This window comes from Heptranchias perlo, chromosome 28 (assembly GCF_035084215.1).
Source record: "Heptranchias perlo isolate sHepPer1 chromosome 28, sHepPer1.hap1, whole genome shotgun sequence".
In the NCBI taxonomy this organism is placed as follows: Eukaryota; Metazoa; Chordata; class Chondrichthyes; order Hexanchiformes; family Hexanchidae; genus Heptranchias; species Heptranchias perlo.
Window position 1 is genome coordinate 38,175,443 of NC_090352.1, and position 15,826 is coordinate 38,191,268.

General features: G+C 47.4%; 1 protein-coding gene across 1 annotated transcript in view; it reads right to left on the bottom strand.

Moving 5' to 3' along the window:
- Positions 1 to 15,826, bottom strand: part of LOC137345077 (uncharacterized) — a 101,004-nt gene that overhangs the window by 17,119 nt on the left and 68,059 nt on the right. Inside the window, exons 22-28 of the mRNA XM_068008518.1 lie at positions 14,796 to 14,948; positions 13,978 to 14,118; positions 8,570 to 8,850; positions 4,294 to 4,470; positions 1,884 to 2,042; positions 1,383 to 1,478; positions 773 to 846 (exon numbers count right to left, since the gene is read on the bottom strand). Of these exons, the coding sequence (XP_067864619.1) occupies positions 773 to 846; positions 1,383 to 1,478; positions 1,884 to 2,042; positions 4,294 to 4,470; positions 8,570 to 8,850; positions 13,978 to 14,118; positions 14,796 to 14,948 (1,081 nt within the window). The remainder of the gene's footprint in view (positions 1 to 772; positions 847 to 1,382; positions 1,479 to 1,883; positions 2,043 to 4,293; positions 4,471 to 8,569; positions 8,851 to 13,977; positions 14,119 to 14,795; positions 14,949 to 15,826) is intronic.

A 15,826-nucleotide genomic window follows, 5' to 3' on the forward strand; every position in this document is an offset into this window, starting at 1 on the left:
CCTACTTCACCACTAAATTTAGCAATCTCACTTAGAAAGATTATTGGTTGGCGTGTAGAATGGAAACTAGTAACTAGTGGTGTAATAAAGGGAACCGTCTTCTGGGGTTAGACCCAGAAACAATGTTCAGACGGAGTGTGGGGTGGACGGTGGGGTGCTTTGGTCTGCAGCCGGCTGTGCTGTGCCTGACTAGGACGTGCTTGCTGCTGGGTGATGAGATTGAGAGAGTCCCACTCCTCAGCACCATGATGAGCACAAAATTCCTCTGTGGCGACTAATGAGTACAGAAGCAATTTAACTGAATTTTGAGGGTGGATCATATCCAAAATATTGACTTTTTTTTAAGATACTGACTAACCTGTTGGGCAATTCTAGCCTTTTTCTGTTTCTTGTTTCAGGTTTCCAGCACTCACATGTTTCTATACCACAGGTAGATTTGTCCTCTTTTCCAAACACAAAAGAGCGGAAAATGGATTAACGATACCCAGAAAGTGTGGTGTACTGCAAGGGCAGTTACAGACGCACAGTGCTGTGTATGTGGTGCTCTTGTGCTGGCCATTAGGAGGTGCACATGAGCGGCCTATGGATAAATTTGCCTTTTCAGCAGCAGGACGGCATCCCCAGTGGTGCAGCACTCCCCAGTGGCAGTCTGGATTGTACATTCAATTCTTGAAGTGGGGTTCGAATTCGTAGCTTTTTTTGGTCAAGAGAATCTTGCACTGTGGGTTAATGTCCAAACATAAACATTCAGCCATTAATGAGAAAAACTCACAACAGGATGTGGAACCAGGCATCTGTCATTACTGATTGGAGGTCAGAAAGCCTCAACTGGGTTATCATCACTATCTACAAAGATTAAAAAAGAAAATGTTTTGAAGGGCTCTTTAATCCAAATGATAATAATACCAACACAATGCAACCAGGACCAACAGAGTATAACTTAACAAATGCAATCCAACCCAACTCAACTCAACTCAATCAAACCAATGTAAGTCAAACACTTAATCTTATCATGGTACAACACATCAAAACATAACCTAACCCCATATTATACAAATGACCAAATCAAACTTATCCATGCTCCAAAACTACTGCGTAGCACTACACTTGGAGGTTAGGATCAGATCAGCCATGATCTTATTGAATGGCGGAGCAGGCTCGAGGGGCCGATTGGCCTACTCCTGCTCCTATTTCTTATGTACACAAAATATACTAGAATACAACATATTAGAGACTAGTTCAACACAACTGTGGTCAACTCAACTTAGTTCAGCTCAACAGATATTCCAGGACAGTATAGAAACCATCACAAGCATTATATCGTAGCTCAGTTCAGCTCAATTAAATACAACACAACATAAAATAAGTAATTTTATACTTACTTCCATGATAATTAAAATACCAGCCCATAATAAAATGAAAATTCGTCCAGCAAAGGGCCATGATGTAACTGTTGTAACATTCATTTCAAATGGAGACTGAAAATATAAATATGTTCACTATTATAAATATGAATGACCAGATAATCTGTTTTTAGTGATGTTGGTTGAGGGATAAATATTGGCCAGGACACCAGGGAGAACTCCCTTGCTCTTCTTCGAAATAGCGGCCGTGGGATCTTTTACGCCCACCTGAGAGGGCAGACGGGGTCTCGTTTTAATGTCCCAGCCAAAAGACAGCACCTCCGACAGTGCAGCACTCGCAGCGGGAGTGTCGAACTAGATTTGGTGCTCAAATCTCTGGAGTGGGGACTTGAACCCACACCCTTCTGCCTCAGAGGCGAGAGTGCTGCCAACTGAGCCAAGGCTGAGAGTGTGCTACGTTTCTGCCAGAAAACCTAGAATATCTTCTGGCGAGGCAGGGAAGAAGGAGGAGCTCCTTACCTTGTTCACATCAGAACGGTCGTAATAAACAGCAGTGAAGGCAGCTACGTACGACACGTACAGAAGGCAGCTGACGGCAAACATGTAACGGCCAAATTTGTTCCACTTCTGTTTGAGCATTGTGTTCAACGGTTCCACAGACAGCAACTTGTGACGGTTCTAAAAGCACGGGGGCGGGGGGGAAAAAGAGAAGAAAAATTAAACCCATTTTGACGCTGCGTTGTAAAGTGTTAAAATATTAAATGTTGTAAAAAAAAATAAAACTATGGCCCAGACCTTGCTGGAGTGGGGCATCTCGCGGCGTGCCCACTTAGTTAGGCTTTTTCCCCTCACCCTTCAGCGTGAAATTTATTTTGCTGTGTAACTTGCTGGGAGCTGATAACTGGCGAGACGAGGGCAATGGGGCTTCTGTGACCAACAGTCTCTCTCCTTAACCAGTGAGATTTAAGGATTGAGAAAGAAACACAGGAACGACAGAGAAGGAAATAGGGTGAATTAGAGTCAAATCAGGTCCAGAAAGAGGAAAGAGAGAGAGAGGGAAAGAAAGATTGAATTGAGAGAAAAAAGAGAAAGGAAAAAATTTAAAATTTTTAATATCTCCAATGACAATTTACTACCTGCAGGAATGAGACTCCACAGTTTCAGTTGTTCCCTTTCTGGACCGGAGAGGTTGAGTGGCATTGTAGGAACATAAATCTCCTCATTAGAAAGGTACTTACGCTGTTAAGTAGCAGCCCTAACTTTCTACTTTCCGCGGCGAGTTTAATGGGCAATTCATGTGCAACTTCAGGAAACTCACGGGGAGGTTGAGGGCGAGCTGCTGTTTTCGTGAGGTTAACGGCGGAGGGGCGCAAATGGTCCAGCAACTTGTGGCGATTCGCAATTCACGGGGTATCTCTTCCTCGCCACAAGTCGCTGGACGATTTACACATTAATAACGGCGAGTGCCATTGAACTCGCCTGTTATTTTGGCAGCAAACTCTGGGTCACTAAATGTTACATTCTGCCCTGATGAGTGGGGTCGAGTGAGCTTACGACAATCGGCTTCGCAGAGGTGAGGTGCGGTGTTGGACGGACAGCCTGATCTTTGTTTTAGCGATTCGTTCTGAAAATCATAATCAGCCCGAATTTCCGCTCCAATCTGCGGGCAGGAGAAGCTTCCCCAGGAGTGGTACAAAGTCAGATAAACGGACCTCTTGTGAGGGTGGGATGAATTGGGGGGGGTGGGGGAGGGGAGGGGAGGGGGTGCTGAATATTGGTCTTAAAATAGTCCCATTATTCTGGGGTTTTACAGAGACCTACTTAAGTTCTATTGGGTTTGGGTGTGTTGGGATCGAAACATGGGAACAGGAGCAGGCCATTCAGCCCCTCAAGCCTATTTCAGCTTCTGTTGGTACCCATGTTGTATCTTCCACTGGAATGGTGAGGTTGGGCGGATTGGGCCACCGTTGGCGGCCGTGCCTTCAGCTGCGTAGGCCCTAAGCTCTGGAATTCCCTTCCATCTCTGCCTCTCTAATCCTTTAAGACAATCCTTAGCACCTACCTCTTTGATCAAGCATTTGGTCACCTGTCCTAATGTCTCCTCCTTTGGTCAATTTTTGGTCTGATAATCGCTCCTGTGAAGCACCTTGGGATCTTTTACTACACTAAAGGTGCTATGTAAATGCAAGTTGTTGTTGATTGGCACAATGGATTTTTGCCTCCTCTAGATGGACAACAATACAGGATTTCCCAATAGTTCTGGTTGGATTTGGGTTGATTGTATAAGGTAAACGATACAGTTAATAGAATGGTTCCAACTGCCTTTGAGTTGATGGCAAATGATTTTACGATACTCCTCTTGTTCTCTGGAGCTCAGTCGATGGTTGGGTTTACACATCCCTACCATACATATGCTGAATTGAGAAATCTAGATAAAAGACCAAAGCTGACAGTGCAGAAGGTTGAAAAGAATAAAAAGGGAGAAGATAAGATTAACTCAGGAAGTAATGCATAGGCGACAGTGGTTCAATGAAATGGCATTTAGGTGAGTTTGAAATTGTAGACGGAAAGGATGATGGAGGGAAGTAAATAGTTTCCAGCTTTGAAGTGCTCGGAAAGAATGAGTTTGAGTAGAGCACAGTGCGATGAATCTCGAGGGAACTGTGTGCAAGATGGCCCAATATCAGCCAAGGAAAAGGAAGGTTGAGAGAAGCATCACCCATAATACTGTAGTATCTAAAAATGGAGAAAGATAAAAGGTTGGGATCAGGAGAGGGAGGTTGGAGGCTCGAGGTGAGAGAGGAACTGCCCATCAGATAATTGTCTATCCGAATCCTGTCCAGGAGCGTGACAAGAGATGCGAGAAAAGATTCTACTGGGATAGAAATTAGAAACTGGTGGATGCAATGATGAATTCAAGCAAGCTTGCCTGGATTTTGGTGTTAAACACGATGATTTTCAGAACGGAATTCTTTTCGATGGTGTCCACCCCTGTGATGTCATATAGCGACGAAGATACTGGCCCGTAGGCCCAGTCGGTGATTTTTCTAGAAAAATTTTTGTACTGCCTGCCTTTCATTTCTCTTCCGAGAATATGTCTGAATATCTGCAAGAACAGCAAACGTCAATTCGATCCATTAACGATTACATCGGTTCAGCTAACACCTTTACATTTACATCGTTTTTTGATGAGTTAACAGAGAGGGTAGATGAGGGCAATGCGGTTGATGTGGTGTATATGGACTTTCAAAAGGCGTTTGATGAAGTGCCACGCAGTAGGCTTGTCATCAAGATTGAAGCCCATGGAATAAAAGTAGCTACAGAATTGGCTAAGTGACAGGAAACAGTAGTGGTGAACGGTTGTTTTTCGGACTGGAGGGAGGTGTACAGTGGTGTTCCCCAGGGGTCAGTACTGGGACCACTGCTTTTCTTGATATATATTAATGACTTGGACTTGTGTGTCCAGGGCACAATTTCCAAATTTGCAGATGACACAAATCTTGGAAGTGTAGTGAACAGTGAGGAGGATAGTGATAGACTTCAAGAGGAGATAGACAGGCTGGTGGAATGGGCGGGCACGTAGGAGATAAAATTTAACGCGAAAAAATGCGAAGTGATACAATTCAGTAGGAAGAATGAGGAGAGGCAAAATAAACTAGAGGGCACAACTCTAAAAGGGGTACAGGAACAGAGAGATCTAGGGTTTTATGTACACAAATCATTGAAGGTGGCAGGGCAGGTTGAGAAAGCAGTTAAAAAAGCATACGGGATCCTGGGCTTTATAAATAGAGGCATAGAGTACAAAAGTACGGAAGTCATGATGAACCTTTATAAAACACTGGTTTGACCACAACTGGAGTATTGTGTCCAGTTCTGGGCACCGGACTTTAGGAAAGATGTGAAGGCCTTAGAGAGGGTACAGAAGAGATTTACCAGAATGATTCCAGGGATGAGCGACTTCAGTTACATGGAGAGACTGGAGAAGCTGGGGTTGTTCTCCTTGGAACAGAGACGGTTGTGAGGAGATTTGGGTCTAGACAGAGTAAATAGAGAGAAACTGTTCCCATTGGCAGAAGGGTCAAGAACCAGAGGGCATAGGTTTAAGGTGATTGGCAAAAGAGCCAAAGGTGACATGAGGAAAACCTTTTTTACACAGCGAGTGGTTAGGATCTGGAATGCACTGCCCGAGGGGGTGGTGGAGGGAGATTCAATCATGACCTTCAAAAAGGGAACTGTATAAGTACTTGAAAGGAAAAAATTTGCAGGGCTACGGGGATAGGGCGGGGGAGTGGGACTAGCTGGATTGCTCTTGCATAGAGCCGGCATGGACTCGATGGGCCAAATGGCCTCCTTCCGTGCTGTAACCTTTCTATGATTCTACATGGTGTTTGTTTGGTAGCAGCCCCGCTGTTGGGTCAGAAGATTGTGGGTTTGAACCTGGGCCGGCACTCCAATGCAGTACCGAGGGAGTGCAGTACCGAGGGAGTGCAGCATTGCTGGAGGTGCTATTCTCCGAATGAAACGGAGGTGACCGTTAAAGATCCGATGAAGAACTGGGAATTCTCCTGGGTGTCCTGGACCAACACCCCTTCTTCAACAAACACCATCATAAACAGATTTCACAGAATCGTAGAAAGTTATGGCACAGAAGGAGGCCATTTGAACCATTGTGTCCGTGCCGGCCGAGGAAGAGCCACCCAGCTCAATCCCACTTTCCAGCACTTGGTCCGTAGCCCTGCAGGTCACGGCCCTTCAAGTGCACATCCAAGTACTTTTTAAATGAGTTGAGGGTTTCTGCCTCTCCCACCCTTTCAGGCAGCGAGATCCAGACCCCCACCACCCTCTGGGTGAAAAAATTCTCAGCTCCCCTCTAATCCTTCTACCAATTACTTTAAATCTCTGCCCCCTGGTCACTGACTCCTCTGCTAAGGGAAATAGGTCCTCCCTATCCACTCTATCTAGGCCCCTCATAATTTTATATACCTCAATTAAATCTCCTCAGCCTCCTCTGTTCCAAAGGAAACAACCCCAGCCTTTTCTCATTGTTAAAATTCTTCAGCCCTGGCAACATCCTGGTAAATCTCCTCTGTACCCTCTCCAGTACAATCACATCTTTCCTGTAATGTGGTGACCAGAACTGTACGCAGTACTTAAGCTGTGGCCTAACTAGTGTTTTATACAGTTCTAGCATAACCTCCCTGCTCTTACATTCTGTGCCATGGCTAATAAAGGAAAGTATCCCGTATGCCTTTTTAACCACCTTATCTACCTGTCCTGCTACCTTCAGGGATCTGTGGACATGCACTCCAAGGTCCCTTTGTTCTTCTACATCTCAGTATCCTCCCATTTATTGTGTACTCCCTTGCCTTGTTTAGCCCTCCTTAAATGCATTACCTCATACTTCCCTGGATTGAATTCAGTTTGCCACTTTTCCACCCACCTGACCAGACATTGATTCTGTGATTCTATGTGTTTACTGGGTCTTTCATCTTATTGCTGCTGATGAGGATTTTCTGTTTGCTAAAATAGCGTCATTGCTTGCCTACATAACAGCAGTCACTGTGCTTCTAAGGTAGATCATAGTATAAAGAATGTTAAAGACATTTCTGTGTGGCCCCTGTGCTCGCTGACCTACATTGGCTCCCGGTCCAGCAATGCCTTAAATTTAAAATTCTCCTCCTTGTGTTCAAATCCCTCCATGGCCTCGCCTCCTCCCCATCTCTAACCACCTCCAATCCTACAACCCTCCGCCATCTCTGCATTCCTCCGATTCTGGCCTCTTGTGCATTCCCCGATTTCCTTCGCCCCTCCAATGGCGGCTATGCCTTCAGCTGCCCAGGCCCATTTGGCGAGTTCTCAGACTTGGGGTCTGCCAGCCTGCCTTGTATGGTTGCTGGACTAAGTGGGGTGCGCAGTACACATCGGGCAAATGGAAAACTTACAGGTGTAGATGTCTCCCCAGCTTGGTTTGGAGACTTTTAAAGATGGCGCTGCATCTTCTGGTGTTTTTTCATTTTATTCATTCTTGGGATGTGGGTGTCACTGGCAAGGCCGGCATTTATTGCCCTTCACTAGTTACCCCGAGAAGGAGAATGCTGGACCTCCTTACTAGCTAAGAGTCAACCTCGTTGGTTTGGGACTGGAGTCACATATAGGCCCAGACCAGTTGGGTTTTTAACAACAATCCGACAGCTCCGTGGACACTTTTACTGACACCGGCTTTTTCTTTATTTCCACATTTATTTATTTTTTTGAACTGAATTCAAATTCTCAACCTGCCCACGGTGGGATTTGAACTTATGTTCTCTGGATTATTAGTCCAGTAACACAACCACTTACATCACCGTACCCCGTATCATCTCTCTTTTAGCCCTGTTAACTCTAGGTTTAAATATCAACCTTCAACTTCCTTATTAATGTACCTCTAGCACTGATGCAAAATAGTTTCATTGAGTGCGTAAACGGGATTCCCACCGAAGTTACGTTGACGAGTGGGAGAGACTCCTGGGGAAATCCTCGCCCCTCCCCAGCATTAATCACCGTGCATTATGTGATATATTTATGTACTATAGGTTTAAGCCAGCGGAGGGCGATCTTGTGCCATGTAACAGTTTACATCGAGTAAGTGTGCAGAATTCCCCATTACTGATACGCCAAAAGGCAACGGCATCAATCATAACTGACCCTTAAAAGTCCAGTTGCACAAACCAGAATTACCCCTTAAAGGGGTTTGGCGTGTTACTGCACCTTAAGCTGCAATTTTATTTCTAATTTAATCAATGTAGTTTAGTGGCAACGAGGGACTAGATTCCCAGCTGCACTCCTGATCTTTTTTCTTATGAAAGCTGCTCATTAATATTTGTCATTAATATTGGTCTCTGCCCTGATGGAGGCAGATCTGCTTGGGGAGCTACAATTAGCTCTTTCAAAGAGCAGGCACCGGCACGATGGGCCGAATGGCCTCCTGTGCTGTATCGTTCTATGACTCTAATAGACCTCAGTGACCCTGTGCTAAGGAGCAGCAATAAGAGAGAGCTCCTGCTCCAGATTGCTATCCAGTGACTCCTGTTCGAAAGTGAATGTGTGCGCGCACACGTATGTGTATGCGTGTGCATGGCCCTGGAATGAGCCACTAACATCTCAGTGTAATCACTAGTATGATAACACCCAATGCCCATTATACAGATAAATGGATAAATTCTTGCCTCAAACTTGCCCAGTTTGGCTGCGAGCTGCAATGAGGTCAGTCCATTCACATTCTTAATTTCTTCCAGATTGTTGTCTTTGTTTTCTACCAAGATTTTGTTGTACATTTCTGTTACAAAATTCGTGTTGTCCACAGTGTCGTCGGCTATGGTCACTAGTGCGTGTAGGACGGTGTTTCCCTCCGAGTCCTGCTCCCCAACTTTCGTTCTTTGGTCTTCCATGAGAAGCACGACTATATCCGGCTGATTGGTACAGGCAGCCAGTGCCAGTGGCAGTTCACCTAGGAGGTACGCAGTGTTTAGAAACAGCAACAATTCATCCTTGCCTTTGTTACTTCCAGACTCGACTATTCCAATGCTCTCCTGGCCGGCCTCCCATCTTCCACCCTCTGTAAACTGTAGCTCATCCAAAACTCTGCTGCCCGTATCCTAACTCGCACCAAGTCCCGTTCACCCATCACCCCCTGTGCTCGCTGACCCACATTAGCTCCCAGTCTGGGAACACCGGGATTTTAAAATTCTCATTCTTGTTTTCAAATCCCTCCATGGTCTCGCCCTTCCCTATCTCTGCAACCTCCTCCAGCCCTATAAACCTCCGAGATCTCTGCGCTCTTCCAATTCTGGCCTCTTGTGTATCTCTGATTTTAATCGCTCCACCATTGGCCGCCGTGCCTTCAGCTGCCTGGGTCCTAAGCTCTGGAATTCCCTCCCTAAACCTCTCCGCCTCTCTGTCTCTCTCTCTCATCTAAGACGCTCCTTAAAACCTACCTCTTTGACCAAGCTTTTGGTCACCTGTCCTAATATCTCCTTATGTGGCGCAGTATCAAATTTTGTGTGATAACACTCCTGTGAAGCATCTTGGGTCATTTTTACCATGGTAAAGGTGTTTTATAAATGCAAGTTGTTGTTTTAAAATTGACCTTTTGAACCAAACTTTTCATTGTTCCTTTTAACTCTCTATCTATTCCTTCCTATTTTTCCCTCTAAAAAGCTCTATGGGTCATTTTTCTATGTTAAAGGTCCTGTATAATTTGAGCAGAAGCTACTGTTGTCATATCTGGGTGTGGGGAATTACTAGAAGCTCTCCCACACTCCTAGACACTATACAAACCCATCACTCCAGTCTAGCCTCTAACCTCGCTCTCTCTTTCTACATAGGAACAGGAGTAGACCACTCAGGACCTTGACCCTGTTCCGCTGATCAGTTAGATCATGGCTGATCTGCCCTCAACTCCTTTGCTTGCCTTTGCTCCATATCCCTTGACACTATCACCATCCCTGGGTATGTCCTGTCCCACCGGCAGGACAGACCAACCAGAGGTGGCGGTACAGTGATATACAGTCAGGAGGGAGTGGCCCTGGGAGTCCTCAACATTGACTCTGGACCCCATGAAATCTCATGGCATCAGGTCAAACATGGGCAAGGAAACCTCCTGCTGATTACCACCTACCGTCCTCCCTCAGCTGATGAATCAGTCCTCCTCCATGTTGAGCACCACTTGGAGGAAGCACTGAGGGTAGCAAGGGCACAGAATGTACTCTGGGTGGGGGACTTCAATGTCCATCACCAAGAGTGGCTCGGTAGCACCGCTACTGACCGAGCTGGCCGAGTCCTGAAGGACATAGCTGCCAGACTGGGCCTGCGGCAGGTGGTGAGCGAACCAACACGAGGGAAAAACCTACTTGACCTCGTTCTCACCAATCTACCTGTCACAGATGCATCTGTCCATGACAGTATTGGTAGGAGTGACCACCGCACAGTCCTCGTGGAAATGAAGTCCCGTCTTCACACTGAGGTCACCATCCAATGTATTGTGTGGCACTACCACCGTGCTAAATGGGATAGATTCAGAACAGATCGAGCAGCTCAAAACTGGGCATCCATGAGGCGCTGTGGGCCATCAGCAGAATTGTATTCCAGCACAATCTGTAACCTCATGGCCCGGCATATTCCTCACTCTACCATTACCAACAAGCCAGGAGATCAACCCTGGTTCAATGAGGAGTGTAGAAGAGCATGCCAGGAGCAGCACCGGGCAAACCTAAAAATGAGGTGCCAACCTGGTGAAGCTGCAACACAGGACTACATGTATGCTAAACAGCGGAAGCAACATGCTATAGATAGAAGTAAACGATCCCACAACCAACGAATCAGATCAAAACTCTGCAGTCCTGCCACATCCAGTCGTGAATGGTGATGGACAATTAAACAACTAATGGGAGGAGGAGGCTCTGCAAACATCCCCATCCTCAATGATGGCGGAGTCCAGCACGTGAATGCAAAAATCAAGGCTGAAGCGTTTGCAACCATCTTCAGCCAGAAGTGCCGAGTGGATGATCCATCTCAGCCTCCTCCCAATATCCCCACCATCACAGAAGCCAGTCTTCGGCCAATTCGATTCACTCCAAGATATCAAGAAACAGCTGAGTTCACTGGATAGGCAAAGGCTATGGGCCCCGACAACATCCCGGCTGTAGTGCTGAAGACTTGTGCTCCAGAACTAGCCGCGCCTCTAGCCAAGCTGTTCCAGTACAGCTACAACACTGGCATCTACCTGACAATATGGAAAATTGCCCAAGTATGTCTTGTCCATAAAAAGCAGGACAAATCCAATCCGGCCAATTACCGCCCCATCAGTCTACTCTCAATCATCAGCAAATTGATGGAAGGTGTCGTCGACAGTGCTATCAAGCGGCACTTACTCACCAATAACCTGCTCACCGATGCTCAGTTTGGGTTCCACCAGGACCACTTGGCTCCAGACCTCATTAAAGCCTTAGTCCGAACATGGACAAAAGAGCTGAATTCCAGAGGTGAGGTGAGAGTGACTGCCCTTGATGTCAAGGCAGCATTCGACCGAATGTGGCACCAAGGAGCCCTAATAAAATTGAAGTCAGTGGGAATTGGGGGAAAACTCTCCAGTGGCTGGAGTCATACCTAGCACAAAGGAAGATGGTAGTGGTTGTTGGAGGCCATTCATCTCAGCCCCAGGACATTGCTGCAGGAGTTCTTCAGGGCAGCGTCCTAGGCCCAACCATCTTCAGCTGCTTCATCAATGACCTTCCCTCCATCATAAGGTCGGAAATGGGGATGTTCGCTGATGATTGCATAGTGTTCAGTTCCATTCGCAACCCCTCAGATAATGAAGCAGTCAGTGTCCGCATGCAGCAAGACCTGGACAACATCCAGGCTTGGGCTGATAAGTGGCAAGTAATATTTGCGCCAGACAAGTGCCAGGCAATGACCATCTCCAACAAGAGAGAGTCTAACCACCTCCACTTGACATTCATTGCCAAATCCCCCACCATCAACATCCTGGTGGTCACCATTGACCAGAAGCTTAACTGGACCAGCCACATAAATACTGTGGCTACAAGAGCAGGTCAGAGTTTGGGTATTCTGCAGCGAGTGACTCACCTCCTGACTCCCCAAAGCCTTTCCACCATGTACAAGGCACAAGTCAGGAGTGTGATGGAATACTCTCCACTTGCCTGGATGAGTGCAGCTCCAACAACACTCAAGAAGCTCGACACCATCCAGGACAAAGCAGCCCGCTTGATTGGCACCCCATCCACCACCCTAAACATTCACTCCCTTCACCACCAGCGCAGCGTGGCTGCAGTGTGTACCATCTACAGGATGCACTGCAGCAACTCGCCAAGGTTTCTTCGACAACACCTCCCAAGCGACCTCTACCACCTAGAAGGACAAGAGCAACAGGCACATGGGAACAACACCACCTGCACGTTCCCCTCCAAGTCACACACCATCCCGGCTTGGAAATATATCGCCGCTGGGTCAAAATCCTGGAACTCCCTAACAGCACTGTGGGAGAACCGTCACCACACGGACTGCAGCGGTTCAAGAAGGCGGCTCACCACCACCGTCAAGGGCAATTAGGGATGGGCAATAAATGCCGGCCTCGCCAGCAACACCCACATCCCATGAACAAATATAAAAAAAACCCTTACCTAACAAAAATCTATCGATCTCAGGCTTGAAAATTTCAATTAACCCCCAGCATCCAGAGATTTTTGGGGAGCAAGTCCCAGATTTCCACTACCCTTTGTGTGAAAAAGTCCTTCCTGATTTTATTCCTGAATGGCCTGGCTCTAATTTGAAGATTGTGCCTCTTGTTCTGGACTCCCCGCACCAGAGGAAATAGTTTCTCTCTATCTACCCTATCAAATCCCTTTCTCATTTTAAACACTTCGATTGGATCACCACTCAACCTGCTAAACTCGAGGGAATACAAGCCGAGTCCATGCAACCTGTCCTCATAATTTAACCCTTTTAGCCCTGGTATCATTCTGGTGAATCTGCACTGCACACCCTCAAAGGCCAATATATCCTTCCTGAGGAGCGGTGCCCAGAACTGAACCCAGTCTCCAGATGGGGTCTGACCAAGGCTCTGTCCAGCTGTAGGATCACTTGTTCCCCTTTGTATTCCAGCCCCCTTGAAATAAAGGTCAAGATTCCATTGGCCTTTTGGTACCTGTGTACTAACTTTTAGTGATTTGTGTACCTGGACACACAAATTCCTTTACTCCTGCAGAGTTTCTAATCTCTCACCATTGAGAAAATATTCCCATTTGTCTCACACTTCGTTTCATTGCACTCCATCTGCCACAGTTTTGCCCACTCACTTACCGACTCTTATCGGTACAATAATAGTTCTCCGCTGAACTTTCCTCCTCCGTTCCTTCTAAGCTCCAGATTCTTCCGTTTTACGCACTCTCCCTCCTCCCATAACCTCACTCCGTTGAAATCGAGATTGATCGCTCGGTCTCCAACTCATTCATTCTCAGGAATCTCCAAACGCCGGAGTTCCTCACTCCCCTCAATCTCCCCTTTCCCCCTACCATCTAACCACCACGCCGAAGGACCCCGGGATGTGCATTTCCAATCCTGGTTAGGCTTTGTGGAGAGTTAGCTGATCGGCAGCTCATCCACCACCTTAAGCCTCCCCCCCCCCCCCTGCCGGCGCACCGTGGCTGCAGTGTGGACCATCCACAGGATGCACTGCAGCAACTCGCCAAGGCTTCTTCGACAGCACCTCCCAAACCCGCGACCTCTACCACCTAGAAGGACAAGGGCAGCAGGCACATGGGAACACCACCCGCACGTTGCCCTCCGAGTCACACACCATCCCGACTTGGAAATATATCGCCGTTCCTTCATCGTCGTTGGGTCAAAATCCTGAAACTCCCTTCCTAACAACACTGTGGGAGAACCTTCACCACACGGACTGCAGCGGTTCAAGAAGGCGGCTCATCACCACCATCTCAAGGGGCAACTGGGGATGGGCAATAAATGCCGGCCTCGCCAGTGACGCCCACATCCAGAGAATGAATTTTTAGAAAGTTGAGTGGAGGAGGGGGAGATGTGCAAGTGAGGGTGAACTCACCAAAGTAAAAGCCGTGACCTGTTCTGCTCGGTTTGAAGAAGTTTCCTTTGGCCTTTGCGTTGACGTCAGCCCCTTTCTGCAGCAGGAGCCGCACTATATCCGGACAGCGTCTCTCGATGGCAATGTGCAACGCTGTTTGACCTCGAAGAAAAAAAAACAAAATCTCAAATCCAAGAACGTGTTTCTCCCTCAACGTCAAGGGAGAGTCGTTCCCCTCAACCCCTCCTCTTACCCCCTTCTGCCCCAAACCCGGCCACTTCGTGCCAGTGTGAGTGTTTCCACCCTCCACGTCAACTAACCCCCGCACCCAACCCACACCCCCCACAACCTCCATGTCAGTTTGACAACTGGTCACCAAGTTGAACTTCTCCCCATGCCCCTTCCATACTGGACTGAGACTGGCCACGTTTATTGCGTGTAAGACATCAGATAAGGGAATCTTTCACCCACATCAATCTGGGCCTCAGAGATCTCAGGAGTATCTCACTCACTGCACCACCCAGTCTCCCTCCTCCCCTCATGGGGTTGGCATCCTGGAGGGAGGGGTGTGGGAGGGGGTCAGGGGAGGGGTGTGGGATTGGGGATTGAATTTGTTGATGTCCTTTTCTGATGAAAGTTGGGGAGAGGTTCAGTAACTGATCGATCCCACAGAATTAAATAGGGGAAAAAAATGGATTTTCTAATTTATGGTCTACTTTTTTTCTTAGAAATCTCCAGAAAGTCCAGTGAAAAAGGCTGAGCCGTTTGGTCCAAACTTAGGGGTTGCAGGACATTTATCATCGAGGGCCTATGGATTGAGCAGCTCCCTCTTAACCCACCTCTATAATCTTTATCAATATATTTGGAATCAATGAGGCCCTTTAAACATTCGTTCTTCTCTGCGATGGCGATCAGTTTCTCAATGATTTCCTCGGTATTGTCGTTTAGATTCAGTAAGGCCTTCATCAGGCAGGTCTTTCCAGTTTTGAAATCTGAAAAACGATGAACAGTTTTTGGAATAATTCATTTATTCCTCCCTCGCTCCCTCCCTCCCTCCCAGTTTTCTCCATCTGCTCTTCTGAAGGGAGTGACTGGTCATTTGGGAATGGGCTCTGTGAGCCCGGAGCCCGTTGCTGGTGCAAGAGACCTCGACGGTGACTAGGCCGGTCACACAGCCGGAGCCTGACCTGGAATCCACGCACACGCACCTTCCGGGCGGGGAGTGGGTCATTGGATAGCAAGCAGGAGGAGAATGTGGCCAGGTTTTCCTCACCAATCACACTCAACAACAACTCCCATTTATACAACGCCTTTAACGTAGTAAAACGTCCCAAGGGGCTTCACAGGAGCGATTTTCAAACAAAATTTGACACCGAGCCACATAAGGAGATATTAGGACAGGTGACCAAAAGCTTGGTCAAAGAGGTAGGTTATAAGCAGCAACTTAAAGGAGGAGAGAGAGGCAGAGAGGGTTAGGGAGGGAATTCCAGAGCTTAGGTCCTAGGCAGCTGAAGGCACGGCCGCCAACGGTGGAGCGATTAAAATCGGGGATGCACAAGAGGCCGGAATTGGAGGAGCGCAGAGATCTCGGAGGGTTGTAGGGCTGGAGGAGGTTACAGAGTTAGGGAGGGGGCGAGGGCCATGGAGAGATTTGAAAACAAGGATGAGAATTTTAAATTCAAAATTGGCACCCAGGCCAATCAATGCGTCTGTCCCACTAATCGACTAACTCAGTACAGACCGGGCTTTCAAATGTGGCACCATGTTGGTGTATGGGGGCTCAGTACCGCTCCACATGGGACATTTACCCACTCCCTAGCCCCAGGGGCACTGAGGCCAATGGTAGGGCCTGTCCCACCATCGTGGCTCA